This window comes from Tympanuchus pallidicinctus, unplaced genomic scaffold (genome assembly GCF_026119805.1).
Source record: "Tympanuchus pallidicinctus isolate F22 unplaced genomic scaffold, pur_lepc_1.0 scaffold2, whole genome shotgun sequence".
In the NCBI taxonomy this organism is placed as follows: Eukaryota; Metazoa; Chordata; class Aves; order Galliformes; family Phasianidae; genus Tympanuchus; species Tympanuchus pallidicinctus.
This window is the reverse complement of record NW_026294721.1, coordinates 21,404,564-21,422,030: the sequence shown is the minus strand read 5'-3', so window position 1 is coordinate 21,422,030 and position 17,467 is coordinate 21,404,564. Positions and strand designations below refer to the sequence as shown.

The following is a 17,467-nucleotide window of genomic DNA, read 5'->3' as shown; positions in this document are numbered from 1 at the left end:
CGATTGGCTGAGAGAAGGGCACGGCTGAGAGACAGTCCTTGTCATTGGCCGGGAGTTTGGGCCAGGGTACAAAACGGTGGAACGGGGGCGTCGTTGTGCTGCTTCGTGCTCGTGGCGTTCGGGACGTGGCTTTGTTGGCGATGTGGTGCTCTGAGAGTGGGGTCGAGCCGGCTGCTACCAGCCCTTCGCCGTTCTGGGAGATCCTCGCCTTGCTGGGGCGAGAACCCGGCATGGAGTGGCTGCTGCGTAGTCCAAATGGCTGCACTGGGTGGCTGGGTTCAAGCGGACAGGAGCCTGGTGGCGGGGACGGAGTGGGTAGGTGTAGTGCTGAGGGGGTTGTGCGTGGGGGGGCTGCATGGTGTGGCCGAGTGAAGTGGGAGGTTGGCATGCTCTTTCTTTGGGCTCCGACCCCTGTGTAGGAAGCCTGCTGGGAGCTGCATGCACTAAGAATTTATCTGTAATATGTGTTTTTGTCACTTCCAGACTCTTGTCCTGGGGTTGCAGAACGTTGGGGTGTTGTTCTGAGTCCCTAGCTAGGCTTGGCGCATTGCTCTAAGAAAAGTCATGGGGTGTTCTTACACTTAACCCTTCATCCTTACACTTAACCTCTCCTTCATACAGGAGAGTCCTAAAAATGCAAGGGACATTCTTGTAAAGTTTTTGTCTTGTTTTTCTTTTTTTGTTTGTTTGTTTTGTTTTCTCCAGAGAAGCTCAAACAATAGTTTCAGGGTGTTGTAAGGAAAGAAGCTTTTGTCTGCTTGTCACTGAGACTGCCTTGCTTACCATTGCTAATCTTGGTTTCTTTCTGCAGATGAGCTCAGCCATGTTTCTGAGAAGCATCCCTTAGGTCCTTGGCCCCTGAAGACTCTTATGTTACTGGAGGGCTCAAGAAGTAACCACCAGTGGCAGCTCTACTGTGAGGGCCTGAAGAATTTTCTTGCCTTTAGAGAATACATGGCACTGCGTGCAGTTTGGCCAGTTCCAGTGAGTCAAGTGAAAGGGTTCTTGGCCATCATGGAGTGCCAGGATCTGCCTCCCACAAAAATAATAATGTACGTGGAAGGACTGTCTTTCATCTCCAAAATGGTAGATCATCCTGATCCTCTTCAAGACCCTGCTGTCTGTCACATGATATCAAGATTGAAATGTAAGACTGCTCTTTCAAAAGATAAATACTCTCCTGTAACAATCGAAGTGTTAAGATCTCTCCTGGGAACTCTGGAGTCTGTGTGTAGCTCTCCTTATGAGTGTATATTGTTCCGTGCCTTATTTACTGTGGCTTTCTGGGGGGCACTACGCACAGAAGAAATAGTGGCAAATCACAAAAATGTAGTGCAGCCAAATCTCTTGTACTTGAGTGATCTCCAGCTGACTGGCTGGAGTGCAAACCTTTGCTTGCATACATCTCAAATAGGTCAAGAACGGTCTTCGGTCCAACTGGCACTTTCTAGTGAGATGTGGGTATGTCCTATTAAAGCTCTCCGTGTTTATGTGGCAGCACGGCCACGGGGAGAGGGTCCTCTCTTTGTGCATTTGGATAGTAGACCTGTCACAAAGAGGGAGTTCCTAACAGTCTTTCGACGTGCTCTTGGACTTGCTGGACGTCCTCCAACTCATTATGGTGTGCATTCCTTCTGGCTGGGGGCTCTTGTAACAGCATGGTCTTCATGGGTATTCTGATGAAGCCATTGACAGAATCGCAAGGTGGAGATGAATTAGTTGGAAGAGGACATAATTACAGCTTTCTGTTGGACATCTGTGGTAATGGATATTTTCTGCATTGCAGAGATGTTTTCTACTGAATATAGTTTCAGTATCCTGCTAAGTTGTAGAAAAGGAGTAACTACTACTTTTCTCACCCAAGATGGCTTTGAGACTGTCTTGGTTTTAAAACTATTGTGACTTGTGGGTCCATTGGTATGTATCCATACAGCATATTTGTGCTGGCTGTATTTTAACCTTATGTAATTTTTTATTAAACTGCCTTTTCTTTTCATAAACTCTTCTGGTCTTTTTGTTGTGTGCTGGTCAAAGACTGCAATTCTGCACAACAGTGACATGTTAACTTGGTACAGGCATGCATCCCATTTACAGCCTGATGGAATGAGAAAGCTGGCTGAATTTGAAGCTAAGCTGTGGATATGAAGAGAGTTCAGCTGCTAACTTAACAGAGAAACTGATGTTGTCCAGGCTGCAGTTGCATAGCAGCTGCGTCCAACTTAAGCAGCTGCTGGTGTTGTCTCAGTTTCTATGTATGTGGGCCTTCCCCTTGACAATTAGATCCTTCTCTGCGCCCTTCTCAACTGCATCAGACTGAGATACTGAGTAAAAGAAGCCTTTAATTGAGAAGAAGCTAACCTATCAAAGGTGACCTTGCTGAGTTCAAAGGATCCCTTGTAGCAGAGAATATTTGTTAAGAGATGGCTGACATAAATAACCCACCTCTGCTAATTGGGGTACTTCTTAGATTTGTCAGTGATTAAATCACATATCTGAGAAGCACCTTCATAATGTTGAGTGTCACCTTCTATTATACCAAAGGCATTTGAAGTAATGGCATCCCTTGCAGTATTTCATATCAGTGCTTTCAGGACCTACCCAGGTAGGCTTCTCTGTGTACCTACTTAGGATTGCATTTTTCAGTATTCCAAGAGGAATTTCAGGTACAGCAAACTGTTACTCTGCTCTACATACAGAGCACATCACAACAGAAAGCCATGATTTAATAATTCCCTGCTGTGCATCTGGTAGATCCCCTGCTACAGCTTTGCAGAATGAGCATGGTGTGGTGCTGACCCCGTATTCCAGTCATCTTGCCTGTATTTATGAATAGTAAGTAGGTGTCAGACTTCTCCATATCTCCCTGTTGGACTGCAAGGGAATGAGTTAAAATACCCGGTGCTCCCAAAGAACACATCTTTCATGTTGTTCCCATGTTTGTATTATCCCTGGGAACCACCTACATAGGAAATTTGCTGCCTTCCTAGCTGACATCTGACAAGGCATGTGCAGTGACTGTTACAGCTCCCACAGCCCATTGGGGGGTGCTCCTGTGGCCAGAGGAGTGGGTAGGAGGTGATGTTTGAAGGGTTAGGAGCGATCAGACCTAGCTGGGCTTGAAAGACTCGAGGGAAGGCTTTCATGGGCTACAGGGATTGTCACCACCAGAGTCTCCAGCACTGCGTTAGATCTGCCTAATGGGCAAAGCAGTACACACAGAAAATGTACCAGATTCAAGCCATTTGCTGAGAGGCCAAATATCATCTCACAGCCTACTACTGTATGGATGGAGTTTGATTTGGGGCTTTTCTTCATACAGCCCTGTTGAAGCCTTTTGGCAGGTGTTTCCGGTGCAGAAAGAAAACAGGTCCCTGTGGTTAGGCTGGTTGGTTTATCTCGGCTCGCTCACCAACCAGCACTGTACATCAGCGGCTCTGCCACATTATCTTAACCCCTGTGGAAAACTCCAGAGTCAGGAGAGTATTTTAACACCCAGACCTAATTTCACACCTTAATGTTACCCAGAAAAAGTGACTTTAAAATAGTAGTAATAGTAGTAGTAATAATAACAATAATAATGTTTTTTTTGTTTGTTTGTTTAGCTGCAAGAGCTGGGCTAAGGCAATGCTGCTGGGGTTGCTTCCAGCAGCTCCTGGGCTGACCCTTTCTGTGCACTGTAATTGCTATATTTATTCATCCTCACCAGACAGGAGGGGATGCTGCCCTTGTCCTTCCAGCAAAGGAATCTAAAGAGCACTGCAAACATGGGAAATTTCTGGAAAAACAGCACACAGGAGGTCCACGTCACTCTGGGTCTCATCTAAGCCTTGAGATGTTAGGGCTGTGAAAGAGCACCCACAGGCACCACAGAAAGGGCCTGTGCAATCCTCAGAGACTCTTAAAGGAAAACTAAACAGCATAATTAAGCTGAAAAATCCAGAGATGGGTTGCATGATAATACTCCAAGGACACAGGACACATCCAAGCTTGTGGTAGATGTGGGACACAAGACTACTTGGGGGCATGTCCATTCCTCCAACACCCCCAACAACACAATAAATACTTAAATAAGCTCAGAATTTATTTATTTATTGATCGTCTCCACAAAATCTTCCCATCTTATCCTGCAGAATCAAGCAAAACTATTTTATTTTGTGCCTTTGTGGGTACAGGAACACTCAGAAAAGGGTTTGGGTGTCTACCAATTTCAGTGGAAGTGTTGGCACCTCTGTTGAAGATGCTACCTTGCCCACTTTGGCTCCTGCTTCTGTAGGTGACCCCAAACCATGCTGTTATCCAGGGCAGAGGTGGCATGATGGTGATGCCTTGAGTCAGCCTGAGACAGCCAGGACGGAGGGAAGTCTACACACACAAAGTCTGTGGCCGTAAGGCTTCTCAACCACTTGCTTTTTATACAACATATGTGCAGAAGCAGCTTTGTTGTGACAAAGTATCCTCCTCACAGCTCTCCTCACCCACCCACCATCCCAAAACAGGGTGTTCCTCTGTCTCAGAGCATGGACACAAGAAGAAATTAATTGATGATGTGAGTTTACAGTGTGTTTATTCCGTGCTAATTGCCCGTGCCTACACACTCCTACTCAGCAAAATGAAAGGTAAAAAGGTGTAAATGACTTCACACTTCATTAACAAGCAAGAGCATTCATCCAGGCAGAAATATTTTAACCAAGCAGCTTACTCCAAAGCAAGCTTTGCTTTCTTTGTGACTTAATCCAGACGCTGTTAAAATCCATGGGCGTATCTCTCAGTTTCAGCAAATCATCTTGCTGGCAAAGATAAAGCTGTAGTCAAATAATCCATTCTTATTTCAGGGTATCACACATATCCCGAGATGTAGGATTTCAAGTGCTTTTAAAATGGAAACTCGGTCAGGCTCCCACTCAGTGGGATCTGTTATCTCCCACTGACATAGTAGCCAAATCCTTGTTACTTCAGGACTCACACTTTCGCAGAACTATATAGTGATTTTATTTATATGATGATGTTTCTTTTCATCAGAGGTAGGACTCAGCATTTAAAACTCAGAAGAGTTAGAGAGTTAGACCAAGAGCTCTCAGCACATCTTCAGATATAGTGTTCTACACTTGCAGTTGATCAGGCTCAATTGAGAACATTCCCATCAATTTAACTTATGGAAAACAGCCAATTCATGTCACTTTGAGCCCAATGACATCTCACCAGTTTCCCACTGCCTTTTTTTTTTTTTTTTTTTTTTTTTGTGGATGCTGAAGTGGAATTTGATGCTGTGAATTTAGATGACCAACTTCCAACTTCCTTGCCTAAGGAATACTCCAGGTGAAGTTTTACCTAAAGACTAATGAAGGCCAAAGGAAGAAAACAGTATTTTCTGTTACCAACACAAGGCTGTGTGGCAACGTCACCTGGAGACAGGGCTGGAGGATATGTCCTATGAATAGAGGAGATGTCCTATAGGCAAAACCCAGTGATTCTTATCATTAATGCCATTTGCACCATTATACTGGAAAGGCAGTGATGCTCTTTGTGATTAAAAGCATGTCTAAATGACAACAGTAGCACAGTGCAGTGATTTTCAGTTGCACACAGTTCAGGAGAGTTCTCCAATGACTGTGCATCTGAAAGCTTCTCCATTTCATTATGTCATGGCAATAAAGAATGGGAGCACTCCCTCATCTCACCACATATTTTATACAGCATTGACATGCAGACAATGCAGGCCTCTTTTACTTCACTACAGTCTCCTTGACAAGTTTCTCACATGTGCAGACCTGAGAGGAGAGACCCAGTCCTTCCCACTGGACTGCATGCATCTCCCTTTTCTCCTCCATGAAAATGATAAAGAGGGTGGGTAGGAGGCCCCAGCTCCTCCCTGAAGGCACTAACGACAGAATTATCACTTGGAGGGTGAGTACAATGCCCACTGTAGCAGCTTCATCTCTCTTACCCCAGAACAAAGAACTAAAATGACCAGGAGGAGGAATGAATTGAATTTCATCGTGATAATTCAGCTGGCATATGCTTCTGTAAGGAGACCACATCAAAAAGTGAAACTGCAGTCTCATGCGGTTGTTTGCAGAGTCGATGACTCAGAGCCCTCTCTCTTCCCATGCAGCAGCTCACTAAACCTGTGCTTGCTTTCACAGTTTCCATTCCCTTCAGGAGAGAGGGCTGTGTTCATGCTGTATGGTCACGTGAATACTCTCCACCAGGTAATGAGAGATTTTAAGGTCTCAAGCTTACTGTAGAATTGATGAATGATCATTTATTTAAATTGTTATATTTAACCCAGGAAAATCCAAGAATTAATGCGTTTCACTATTATTTCTATGTCCATTTCCATTTCTGGATTCCCTCTGGATTTAATTCCAGTTGGTGGGGACTGTTTTACGAGTGATAATGGTCAAAGAAAGAGGGTTCAGCCCCTCACATGGCATTCACATTGTATGGCTCTCACACCACATCGGTGTCCACCTCCATCTCAAAGAATCCTATGTCTGACATCAACTAGTTACAGCTGATCTTGTACCTTATCCATTGGGAAGCCTCTGAAGTGGCCAGAGTTGGATTCAACACTGCAAATCTGCAGGGTGAAGTACATCCATCTTGGTCTTAATGAAGAAGCTTAGCTTCAGACATTTCAGCTGTAAACTTATTCTTGTCTCTGTTTCCTCTGAGCTTAATTTGATCTTGATATCAGTGATTGTGCATTTGTGTCACTCTGTTGCAAAGTTGATCATGGCAATTTCTAGTTCTGTTTCTAGTGTGACAGGTGGAGGGAAAACACCTTTAAAGGGCAATTAACTTCAGAAAAAGAAACAATAGCTGTGACAAGTGCATCCATCCCTCTCCAAGGAGTGGTAACGTAAAAGGCTGAAATCTGTTTTGTTGCATCTGCACCCACCATTTCAACAGCAGCACCTAAACCATGTGCACGATGTAGCTGAACACGCTGTTTGAAAAATATGTTTTCCGTGAGGATTAGACTGTCCAGAGACATAAGGTAGTCACTCTAGTAACCTGAATTCTTAAGAAAACAAGGATTGCTTGTTTCTCTCAAACAACTATGTCAGATGTAACTATTTATCTGTGCTATGATACTGCCTGTTTGCAGTTCAGAGGTGGAGAAGCTGGCTCCTGCCCAAGCCACTGCACATCTGCAAATGGCTGGTGCTGATGGAGTCTGCAAGCACACTCTCACAAGGCGAGGAGAGAAGAGCGTGGCCCTCAACCGCAGCACTGGGGCTGCTGATTACTGATCCTTTGCCTTCATTCAGTTCTGTGAATTCTGTCCTCAGGCCAGCTCTTCTGAAGTGCTGTGCAAATAGGTATGCAGAGATGAAACACTTTGAAACATCAGCTACTGGGCCAGGAGTTATGCTTTAAGCTATGCTCAGAGTAGTTGTGTTGTTCTAAAAGCAAACCCTACCAAAACATCAGTATGTATTGCTGGTATCCCAGGGGAGCTACATGTCACCACGAGCCAGCCTGTCTCTTTAGCATCTGTCCACCTGCATGCAGGATGTCATTTATCTGCTTCAGAGCAAACAAGCTCACACACGAGGTGATTTTTACCACAGTTACTCAAGCAGCAAGTGAGTTCATTTGTTCAAAATGCTGCGTACTCAGCAGCTCCTCCCCAGCAGTCTGAAGCTGGGCTGGATCAGGGGCACAGCTCAAGGCCCAGCAGTGACAAGTTCCTAAGTCTCATGCAAAGTTTGTTTAGGGTGAGCCTGTCTCTTGGAAACCAGTTCTATAGAACCTCCACACACAGTTCACACAGCCTTGAGTTTCCTTACCAGTGTTGTGAAGTCTGTAGTAAACATGCAGGCTGAAGAGCATCAAGGAAAGCACTGGACCAAGGTTTCATTGACACAAATACTGCTGCACCCTTGGCTGCAGCCACTTGGTGTTCCTGGTTGTCACATATCTGCCACACTGCACCCAGGGCATTCACTTGATGTGCTATCCTCTCCCATGCCCTGTGCAGCAGTGCCTCTGACATGGGTGCTGCATACCTCTGAGCTCAGGCTCCTTTTCCTGGCCAAGGCACAGCCTCTCCCCAAACTCTGAGGGACAGCCATCCTTAGCTCAGCTTTTCCCCAAGTCAAGGACGTGCTCCAGCCACATGAGGCCTAGGGTTGGCTGGGAGGTGAATAGGCACAGGTCACAGCCTGCTGCAGCACAGAAACAAAGCAAATCTGCTTTCTCTGGGGAACATATTATGCTTTGCTTTTAAGAGTGTGTGATGGCAAATGGCCTCAGCCACCCTTCACAATTTACAGCATAGCACAAACTGACCTCACACAAGAACCCTTTGCTCTAAGTACCAAGTGCAGGGCATTCCTCACATTTTCTGTTGATCAGTTAATTTCTGGTCTGGCAAGTTATGTTTGCAGGCAAAAGAATCAGTACGAATTGTCCAAATAACCTCTAGTGCTGCTAGATGTTCACGCAGGGTGAACAACCGCAGAAACAAGAAGCAAGAAGCTTGGGCAGTGCTCCATTCAGCCACATTATCTCATCTCTGATTTCTTCAGTTCTCAGTAACCTTTTTCACTTTTTACAGCCTCAGCTATTTCCTTTCACTACGCTTTAGCTCCTACTGTTTTGCGTACCAGCAGCCCACCTCTCCTCCTTCCCCCTCCTACCTTCTTTCTAACCTTCTCGAGAGCAAACCACATCCTTACATTCCCCTCATTGTTAGCGCCGCCATTGGTGCTGTTCTCACAGCTCCTCACTACTTTTAGATCAAGTGGTCTCCGAACCTCAACAGCTCTTCAGATGTTCCTCTCTGCAGGTGTTCAGACTACCCCAGCAAGCTACATCTTACACGTTTGAACTAAGATACCCTTCAGTACACCATATACACCTCAAAAACCTAAATTAGTCCTTGCAGTAAGTAGGAGCTTGCTGCGAACTGGAAACTTACGGCAGATTTGTGATCCCTTGAAAATATTTTGCTGAACAAATGGACTCCGGACACTTCAGAGAAAGAAATAAGGCAATTCATATTTGTGACATTTACTGTGGGCTTAATGTGACCATTAATGCTAAATGTGCACGTTGTTCAGTCACTCAATTGACTCAGAGTTCAGCTGAGGTACCTGAGGTGTCACACCAGGAGGTGACACTTGCCATTCCTTCAGGTCTTGTTCCAAAAAATCGTAAAAATCATACAGAATCACAGAAGGGCTTGGGTTGAAAGGGGCCTAAAGCCCACCCAGTTCCAACCCCTTTCCATGTGCAGGGCTGCCACCAGGAAATGAGGTTGCCCAGGGCCCCATCCAACCTGGCCTTGAAGGCCTCCAGGTGTGGGGTATCCATCTCTGGGCAACTTGTTCCGGTGCCTCACCACCTGGGAATTTCTTCTTTACATCTAATCTAAATTTCCCTTTAAACACTAAAAGCCTGCAGTGAGGTCTCCACAAGCCTTCTCTTTTGTTAACATAAAGGGCAACACTCCCACCCTCCTTCCTTGCCTGTGTCTTCTGAAAATCTTCTAGCCCTTGACTGAAGTGTATGACTCCACTCGTGCGATTAATCCTACCATGTTTCTGTGATAGCAATTAGGTTATCCAAAACATGGACTAAGGAAGATTTACAAGGGATTTTTGCTCCCAAGGCATCTGGCATGGTCAGTGAAATGCATTCTCCTGCAGGCTGACTCCCTTGCCCAAGCTCAGTTCCTAATGGGGAAGCAGAAATAGGACTATTGTCAAATACCATCAATGCTTTACACCTCCATTCGGTCAGATGTGACACGTGACCAAATGTTCTTTGGCAGGAGACAGCTGTACTTTTCACATCTCCTTCCACTCTGATGATTCCCAGCAGGTCTGGGTTTGGCCTCTGATCCTCAGCCCATGGAGAAAAATGCACTCCTGCAATGTTCTCCCTACATGGCCTCCTGCCTCCATAGCTGATGTCCTGAATCCATTACTAGATCTTTGCAATAACTTCTGTATGGCCAGTGAATGTTCATAAGAAAACTTGTTTGTTCAGTCTCGAGTCTGACTCTGCTTGACTCTCCTGTTTGCCCAGCATGTCCCATGTGATAACCATGAGATCAAGGAGCATCACGGTCACTGCCTGCTCCAGCTGTGACTCATTTACTTGCACCCCACTGGGATCACCAAATCATGAGATGCTTGCTGGGAAGCAAAGTCCCTTACAGCTGCCTGCTGTCATGTAAAGTTGTGCACACGCTTTTCTTCTTTTTTTTCTTTTTCTTTTTTTTAATCTCCTCCTTCGAGCTGCTATTAACCTGGCCCGTTTCTCTTTTAAATTCTGACTTTCCAACAACTCAGTGTCTCGCAGCCCAGTCCTGAAGCCCATTGCACCCCACCAAACTCAGGTCAAAGTGGGAGCTGGTCTGCAGCCCCAGAGCATGCATTTATTCAGCATGGCACCAGGACTGGCCTGCAACCCATGGCCTCACCAAGGCAGGTGGTGCCATAAATGACCTTGTTATGGCCAAGAAGGGATTGTGCATGGGAAGGTCTGTGGACAAGCACAGGGAAATGTAATTAAACTACCACATAGGGAGGAGAACTGAAGCTGCTGTCTGGAAATCTGTCAGAACAAAGACAATCCCCTAATTTTTTTAAGCCACTTTCTGTATTAGTTTACATCAGATATCCCATCTCCTGCATCTCCCAGCCCAGACATCCTGCATCTCTCTGAGACCTTTTCATCAATATGACTGACTCATCATCTGCATCCCTTTGGGCTTCAGGGAAAGGGATGCTTGATTCTCTCCAACGTGAACCTGCAGGAGACTGCACTACAGAGGCACTAGTGACCATGAGCACTGTTTTCCATCAGAAAAGTACAGCATCACCTCCCTTTCCTCTCTTTTAGTACACCTGCAAGCCCTTAGAGACCCTTGCACATCTTTTTTTCCACAGCCTGCAGTTGTTTTTAAACATTACTTCATTATCTTGAGCAGTGCAGCTGCCTGCAAGCCTCTGCCCTGTACAGAAATGAGTGCAATTTCCATTCACGTTCATGCTGCCTTCTCTGTTCATCTCCTGCAGCTGTTTTGTCCACTGCTCTCATGAAGAGCACCTCTGAGCTCCAGTTTCTGTCTTTTCTTCCTGCCCCAGTGTGTTCTCCTGGTGCTTGCAGGCTCCTGTGAAATTATAGGGCCCACTGCTCCTCCTGCAGCTCATCCCTCAAGCCTGACATTTGCTTCTCTCATTAGTCATAGCATACACAGATCTGCAAACTGATTCAGTGGAGTTAAAGGTAGATGTTTTCATGAAGGTAGATACTCCCAAGTTTTCTCTACATTTTTTCTTCTATCACATATCACAGAACACATGGAAGTGCTACATTTTAATGCTGTGAAGGTCACAGTTGCTCATCTCCTGACTGCTTTCCCCAGTCTTGCTAAACTTACATTTCTGTTCAGGTTGCGTTTGATCACTCCTGTTCACCCATAAAGGGAACCAAAGCATTTTCAAGGTGATGAGACTCTGGTAAGAACTTATCAGTTAGCCACTAACTCCTTTCTGTAAGACTGTCCATGTAAGTCCACGAAGATCAACCTAGCCCAGAGCCCAGCCTTCAGCAGCAGCCACTATAGGATTGGAAAGTAGGGGTAAGTATCAGTGACCTTCCCTCTGTTTTATGCTCCCAGTGCTCAGCATTGCTCCCTCCAGTACAGTCTGATTTTTTAAGACAACAGTGATGAATGAGATGATAGCACAGCCCATTGCCTGTGCTTTACACAATTAAGAAGAACATTATATTAACAGACGTGACTACAATCTGGAAGAATAAATAGTAAAGGGATCAGTGCACTGTAAATATTCTCCTTTCTCTTTTGGTCCTTTGTGCTTACCTCCTCCCAACCCCTGCAGTTAACTGAGGCACTACAGAGCCCCAATCCTGTACAGCTGTGTCACTGATCTGTTCAGAGCAAAACTTGCAGGTCAAAGCAATCATCAGAACCATTTCTCAGAAGGCAAACAAGGACTTGGTCAAGCTGATCCTGAACTAACCCCCAGTTTAGGACAGATACACCAGCAGTCAGTTCAGATTTGCACTTCAAGTTACTTGTTCAAGCTTGCATGGGTTCAGTTGAAAGCTGGGTTAGATTAAAAACTTTCCAGTGACTGAACTGGATTTGGCCTGGCTTAATGGCAGAGGGGTTTCATAGCAATTGCCTAATCCAGTGCCCTAACCATGAGCCAAAGCTGCAGCTCTGGTTTAGTTGGTCAACATCTCCATGATAGGTCAGATACCAGTACAAATTCCACCTACCATATTATAATTAAATATGTGTATATATTTTAAGATCCAGTTGAAATCCTAAGCCTGTCACTTATGAAATCTTGTGACCTCCAGCCCTTGCTGAGATGCTGTGTTGACACTGGCTTGTAAACTGCAGAAGTAGTGCCACGGTGACAGCTAAATGAAAGCCAAGATAAAAATAGATAAAAAGAACAGTTTCAGAAAAAAAAGAAAATTCAGCAGTTGCTTGTTTGTTACCAAAGTATTGCAGTGTAAGAGACACAGCCTCTCTCCAGTTGCTTCTACATAGTGAATGCACCTGAGAAGCTGACAAGCATCTTCCCCTGACTGGAACACAGCTGAGAGAAGGCAAAGTTGGCGAGGAACTCAAAGCAGTGTTGCCTGCATTGTTACAGAAATGGCAGTGGAGTTTTGGGGACACAGCCTCAGCCATGGGGAGGGGAGAGGGGGGGAAACCTGGGCCTGGCGAGAGCTGCCCTGTAAGCTGGTGCCTAGGAGCAGCTGCCCTGCTCTGTGGAGCAAGGGCAGCAGGCTGCAGGCTTCTTCTAAAGGCAAGCGAGCAGCTTGTGCTGCATAGAGGCATCAACCGTTGTTTCCTTGCCCCTTCCCAGAGACAGAAACAACCACTGACATGCATGTGCCTGTGCCCTCCTGCTCCACCCCAACATGAATCACACTGACTTCTGCCTAGGGTGAGAGAAACATCAGCCAGAACCCCGCTAAGACTCACAGAGGCTTTGTGGGAGGTGTAAGGCATAGCTCACTTGCTTTTTCATGACTACAGAGGCAGCAACAACTCCAATTTTTTACTAATTGCTAACTCAGGGCTCTGCCAGAAAGGGATGTGCCATGGAAAAGAGGGGATTTGGGTCAGGGCCACCTCCCTCCTAGGGCTGCCCCATGGTGATGCTGCTCATCCACAATCCTTGGGCCCCAGGCAGCATGACCACGCTGGCTGCCACAGCTGCAGTAAGTGCTTACAGCAACATCAGCACCAGAATGTGCAGAAAGGTTGTTCACAGAATCATAGAACTGTTTGGTATGGAAGGGATCTCACAGCTCACCCATCTCCATGGCCATGGACAGGGTTGCCACTTACTGGATGGGCCCCATCCAACCTGGCTTTGAAGGCCTCCAGGGTCATTTTCTCCTGAGAGCACAGTAGGAGGGATGCGCAGGAGTTCACCTGGAGCAGGCACATGGTGATAGCTCATCGGGACTTTTTGCACTTCCAGCTGTGAAGGAAAGCTCTGAGAGGTAACACATGTTTCCTCACACCCAGAGGCAAAAGTTCACAGCAGCTGCTTCAGAGCACCTTCTATCAAGGGCGTTCATCTGACCCAGTTGTGCCTATAGCTGCTATTTTTTCACAGGCTGAACTGACTTAATTAAGTCAAAGTAGTTAACTTGCTCACAGAGGCAGGAATGGACGGGCCATTGTGATCTTGTGAAATGGAGCTTTTTATCCTTTGTCTGCTAACTGAGCCCTGTGTCAGAGAGGCATTAGGAGAAAGTGCTAGGAGACATGAATTGCCCCCATTTATTTGAAATTATTGTAATGGCTGTATTCACTTGAATGCAGTGGTAATATAGGAAAGGCTGAGATGTCAGAGTGCTGACATTTCTTTTTTCTTCATGGCTGAACCCCTTGGTGATGGATTTCATCATGGTACCACGTATAAGAAGACTGCATTAAATGCATTTTCCTTAGGAATACGAGCATTGACCGGTGTGTGGTCAGACACCTGAGCAACTGCAGAGAACGCACAACAGTTACACAACTACTTGCAAACTATTAACTGCACGTATTGGTCTGCCAAACAACAGCAATTATGTCTGCCAAACCTGAATAATGTCCCATACAAGGGGTGAGGGGAAATCTGAAACATTTCTATGACTTAATCTTAGAAAACACTACATGCTGTATATCAAGTAAGTCCAAAAAGGCTGTGAAATCTGATTTAAGATAACGTAAGGTGTGCTCACCACGTTTTGCAAGACAGTAGTTTCCAGTTTTAATCGCAGCTGCGCATCTATTCAACATTTTATCCAGCTTGCAGAATTCATCAAAAAAATTAGTGACTGAAATAAATTTTTTCTATCAAAATGACAATTCAAATAATGACAAAAATCATTGTGTTGTTTCAAATATTTCTTTCTTTTTTTGCTCCTTTCAAGCTCATTTAAGAGTTAAACCAAAATGTTTTTAGTGACAAAGTAATAAAGTGAAAGGTTTGTAAAAACAGAAGGGGAACATGTGGGCAAGGTTCCTCCTGTTAGCTGAAACTGTTCAGCCCAAACGACACCAGGTGGTGCCTCTTTTCGGAAGCTCAACATTTTTGCCCAGCTGTCATCTGAATGTTTTGAATAGTGAAGTTGGATTTTTACCACAGAGCTGAACCCAGTGACCTCGTTCCCCAAATGACACCAGCTAAACAACATTAATATGGTTCTGCAGCAGCATAAGCTGTCTGTCACTGCCTCCACTTGTCATCCATGCTGTGTGCTCACCTCAGGGAGCTGGAAGAGAGGAGAGGAGAGGAGAGGAGAGGAGAGGAGAGGAGAGGAGAGGAGAGGAGAGGAGAGGAGAGGAGAGGAGAGGAGAGGAGAGGAGAGGAGAGGAGAGGAGAGGAGAGGAGAGGAGAGGAGAGGAGAGGAGAGGAGAGGAGAGGAGAGGAATTTTCTATCAGTGTCCACGATGTTCAGACTTCACCCTTGCAACACATTTTGAGCATGTCAGTTACACAGCACAGAGAAAACCACATAATTACAGACTTGAAAATAGCGTGTGTAACTGTTCCTGATGAAAAGTGCCTTTTAGCTTTGAGAGCCTGAAAATAAGCAGGCTGTGAAAACTGGAAGCGTTTTTTTCTCACACAGCACCAATCCCCCACCCCTTGCTTTATCTTCTCCCTGATCTGATTTCACCAAGCAGCCAATGCTCAGTGCGCTCAGCCCTGATGGACTCCAGGACAAGTACAGCAAACCTGCATGGCCCATACTGTCAGCTCGTGCGTCTCAGGGAAGCCATTTTGCTTCAGCAGATTGAAAGCAAACCTTCAGTTCATCATTTTGTAATATATCATCACAAGTCTTTTGAAGCAAATACAGACAAAATGAAGTTTTCAGTTACAGTGTGAATATTTTCATCTGGCTTCTTCTGAAGCAACTACTCTCCAGAGTTTTCTGGTCCCTTAATCCCAGCATCTCACAGCAGATACCACAGCAGGGCATCCCAACCTAGCAGTCACTGTTCTTTAAACACATAAAAACAGCAACATTAACTGTCATAAACAAAGCTTATCCCACAAAGAGAAAAAAAAAAGCAATAGAACTTGCTGGCAAAAAATGTTTCACTTTAATGAAACCAGATATTAAATCAGTGGGGTGGAGACCATAATAAAAATGCCTACAGATGTAACAGACTTTAAAACTGCCAATGCAAAATTTTGCATGTGATCTTTAATGTTCAAACAGGAACAGTGGCTACTTTTAAATTAGGGGTTGCAAGAAACAACACTTTCATTGACAGCACATTACAAGAGTTGGGATATTGGAACTTACTTCTTCCAAAAGCCAAAAGATTTTTAACTGAGGAATGAAAACACCTAACATCTGTGTAACTCCATATAAGTATCAGGCAGTTCAGGTTCTTCTACAAATATGCCTGTTTTAGTGTTCGAAGGGGCTAGGGACTTCCAATGTGTATCAGAAGTTTTACAAAGAGAAAGACAGAATGTAAAGAGAAGAGTGCAGGAAAAATGTACGCTCAGGTGCAGAAGCTTGTGAGGATTTGAAGCTGATAATAAAACCTTACACATGAGATCGGCATGTTTTTATGATCTCACTTGGAATAAGGCTGATGAATGGTAAATATTCACCAGCCTGGGAGTTTTGGGGATTGCTGCAACAACAATAGTCCCATACACTACTGCTGCTCAAGGAGCCCATCATGCTCCAATAACAATGTTATTCGTTCACCTACATCACAAGTGAGACCATCCCTAGGATTCATAGGAGGAGAATTGTTCCATTTGGAATTTCTCCTCATGAAGAAGCTCAGATGTAGAACAGAGCATGGAGAAGGGCACCTGACTGATATTTCTGGTATAAACTGTCAGTAGGTGAGATCTGAGCTATAAATTATATGCTTAGTAGGGTAACTCCCAAAGTCCCACCTTGGATTTGAATCAGACAAGCTTTTGCATCAATTTCTGTTGGCATGCATAAGTCAGGCTTAGTCACAACAGACACAAATAATTCTCTTGAGATCCTCATGGAGAGAGAATCATCCTACTGTTTTGTGCAACACCTTCCATGGCAGCACATTATAAGCCTCAGTCCTGAGCTCACTGAAGGGTGGGGAGGGCAGCAGAAACCTTGGGATGAGACCGGTCTGCAAGATCTGAGGGGTGGTATGGGGCAGAGGGTTTGGCACAGATAACCTCAGGAGTGGGGCCACCAGAGCTCACAGGGAATGCACAGTGGTGTGTGTCGACCCCACTCTGTCTTCCAGCAGTATGCACTTACACATCTAGAGGTGCTGCTTCCTTAGCTCACTCTCTGTGCAGAAGGGTAACTTGGCCCAAGCAGGTATGTCAGAACTTGGTGCTCAGATTGCCAAGCTCCCCAGCGCACAATGCCTGCTGCAGTCTTTGTTTTATAGAATCCAGGCTGCTATGCTAGCATGCGAACTCAAAAAAATGTGTTATTTAACCATTGTAAACACTGCCATGTACTTCATTTTTTTTACTGAGTAGAATCATAGATTCACAGAATGCCTCAAGTTGGAATAGACCCATAAGGATCATCAAGTCCAACTCCTTACTCTACACAGGACCACTCAAAAATTAGACTGTCTGAAAGCATTGTCCAGACATTTCTTGCACTCCAGCAAGTAGGATATTTGTTCCATGAAAAGCAGTTTATAATCAAAATATGCTAAAAAATGTGAGAATTTTAGTGCTCACGGAAAAAAAATACCTTTCATTCCTAGAGAATGAAGTCTTTTGCCTCCAGAATTACAGCAGGGACATGAGAAGTAATGATAGCACAGATTTGTCTCTACCACCCTACCCACATGGTTAGCCTTGACTACAAGCTAGCCTTTCTGGGGTTGTAACTAGGTCAAGTCTAGGAAGAGTCAGGTTAAGTTCCTCCTTTTTCAGCACATCTCTGACCACATTGTTGCAGCAGTCTCTATTTTCCC

General features: G+C 45.1%; 1 protein-coding gene across 1 annotated transcript; it reads left to right on the top strand.

Annotated features, from left to right (window-relative positions):
* Positions 1-120: 120 nt before the first annotated feature.
* Positions 121-1,981, top strand: LOC128080489 (uncharacterized). The gene is made up of 2 exons (XM_052682792.1): positions 121-315; positions 812-1,981. Exons 1-2 carry the CDS (start codon positions 141-143, stop codon positions 1,678-1,680), a joined length of 1,044 nt encoding a protein of 347 aa, XP_052538752.1. The 5' UTR covers positions 121-140; the 3' UTR covers positions 1,681-1,981.
* The last annotated feature ends 15,486 nt before the right edge of the window (positions 1,982-17,467 follow it).

Bases quoted from the DNA above. Each gene is read 5' to 3' on its own strand.
- LOC128080489 (XM_052682792.1), top strand. From the start codon at position 141: ATGTGGTGCTCTGAGAGTGGGGTCGAGCCGGCTGCTACCAGCCCTTCG. The intron at 316-811 runs GTAGGTGTAGTG...TTCTTTCTGCAG, and splicing joins TGGTGGCGGGGACGGAGTGG to ATGAGCTCAGCCATGTTTCT.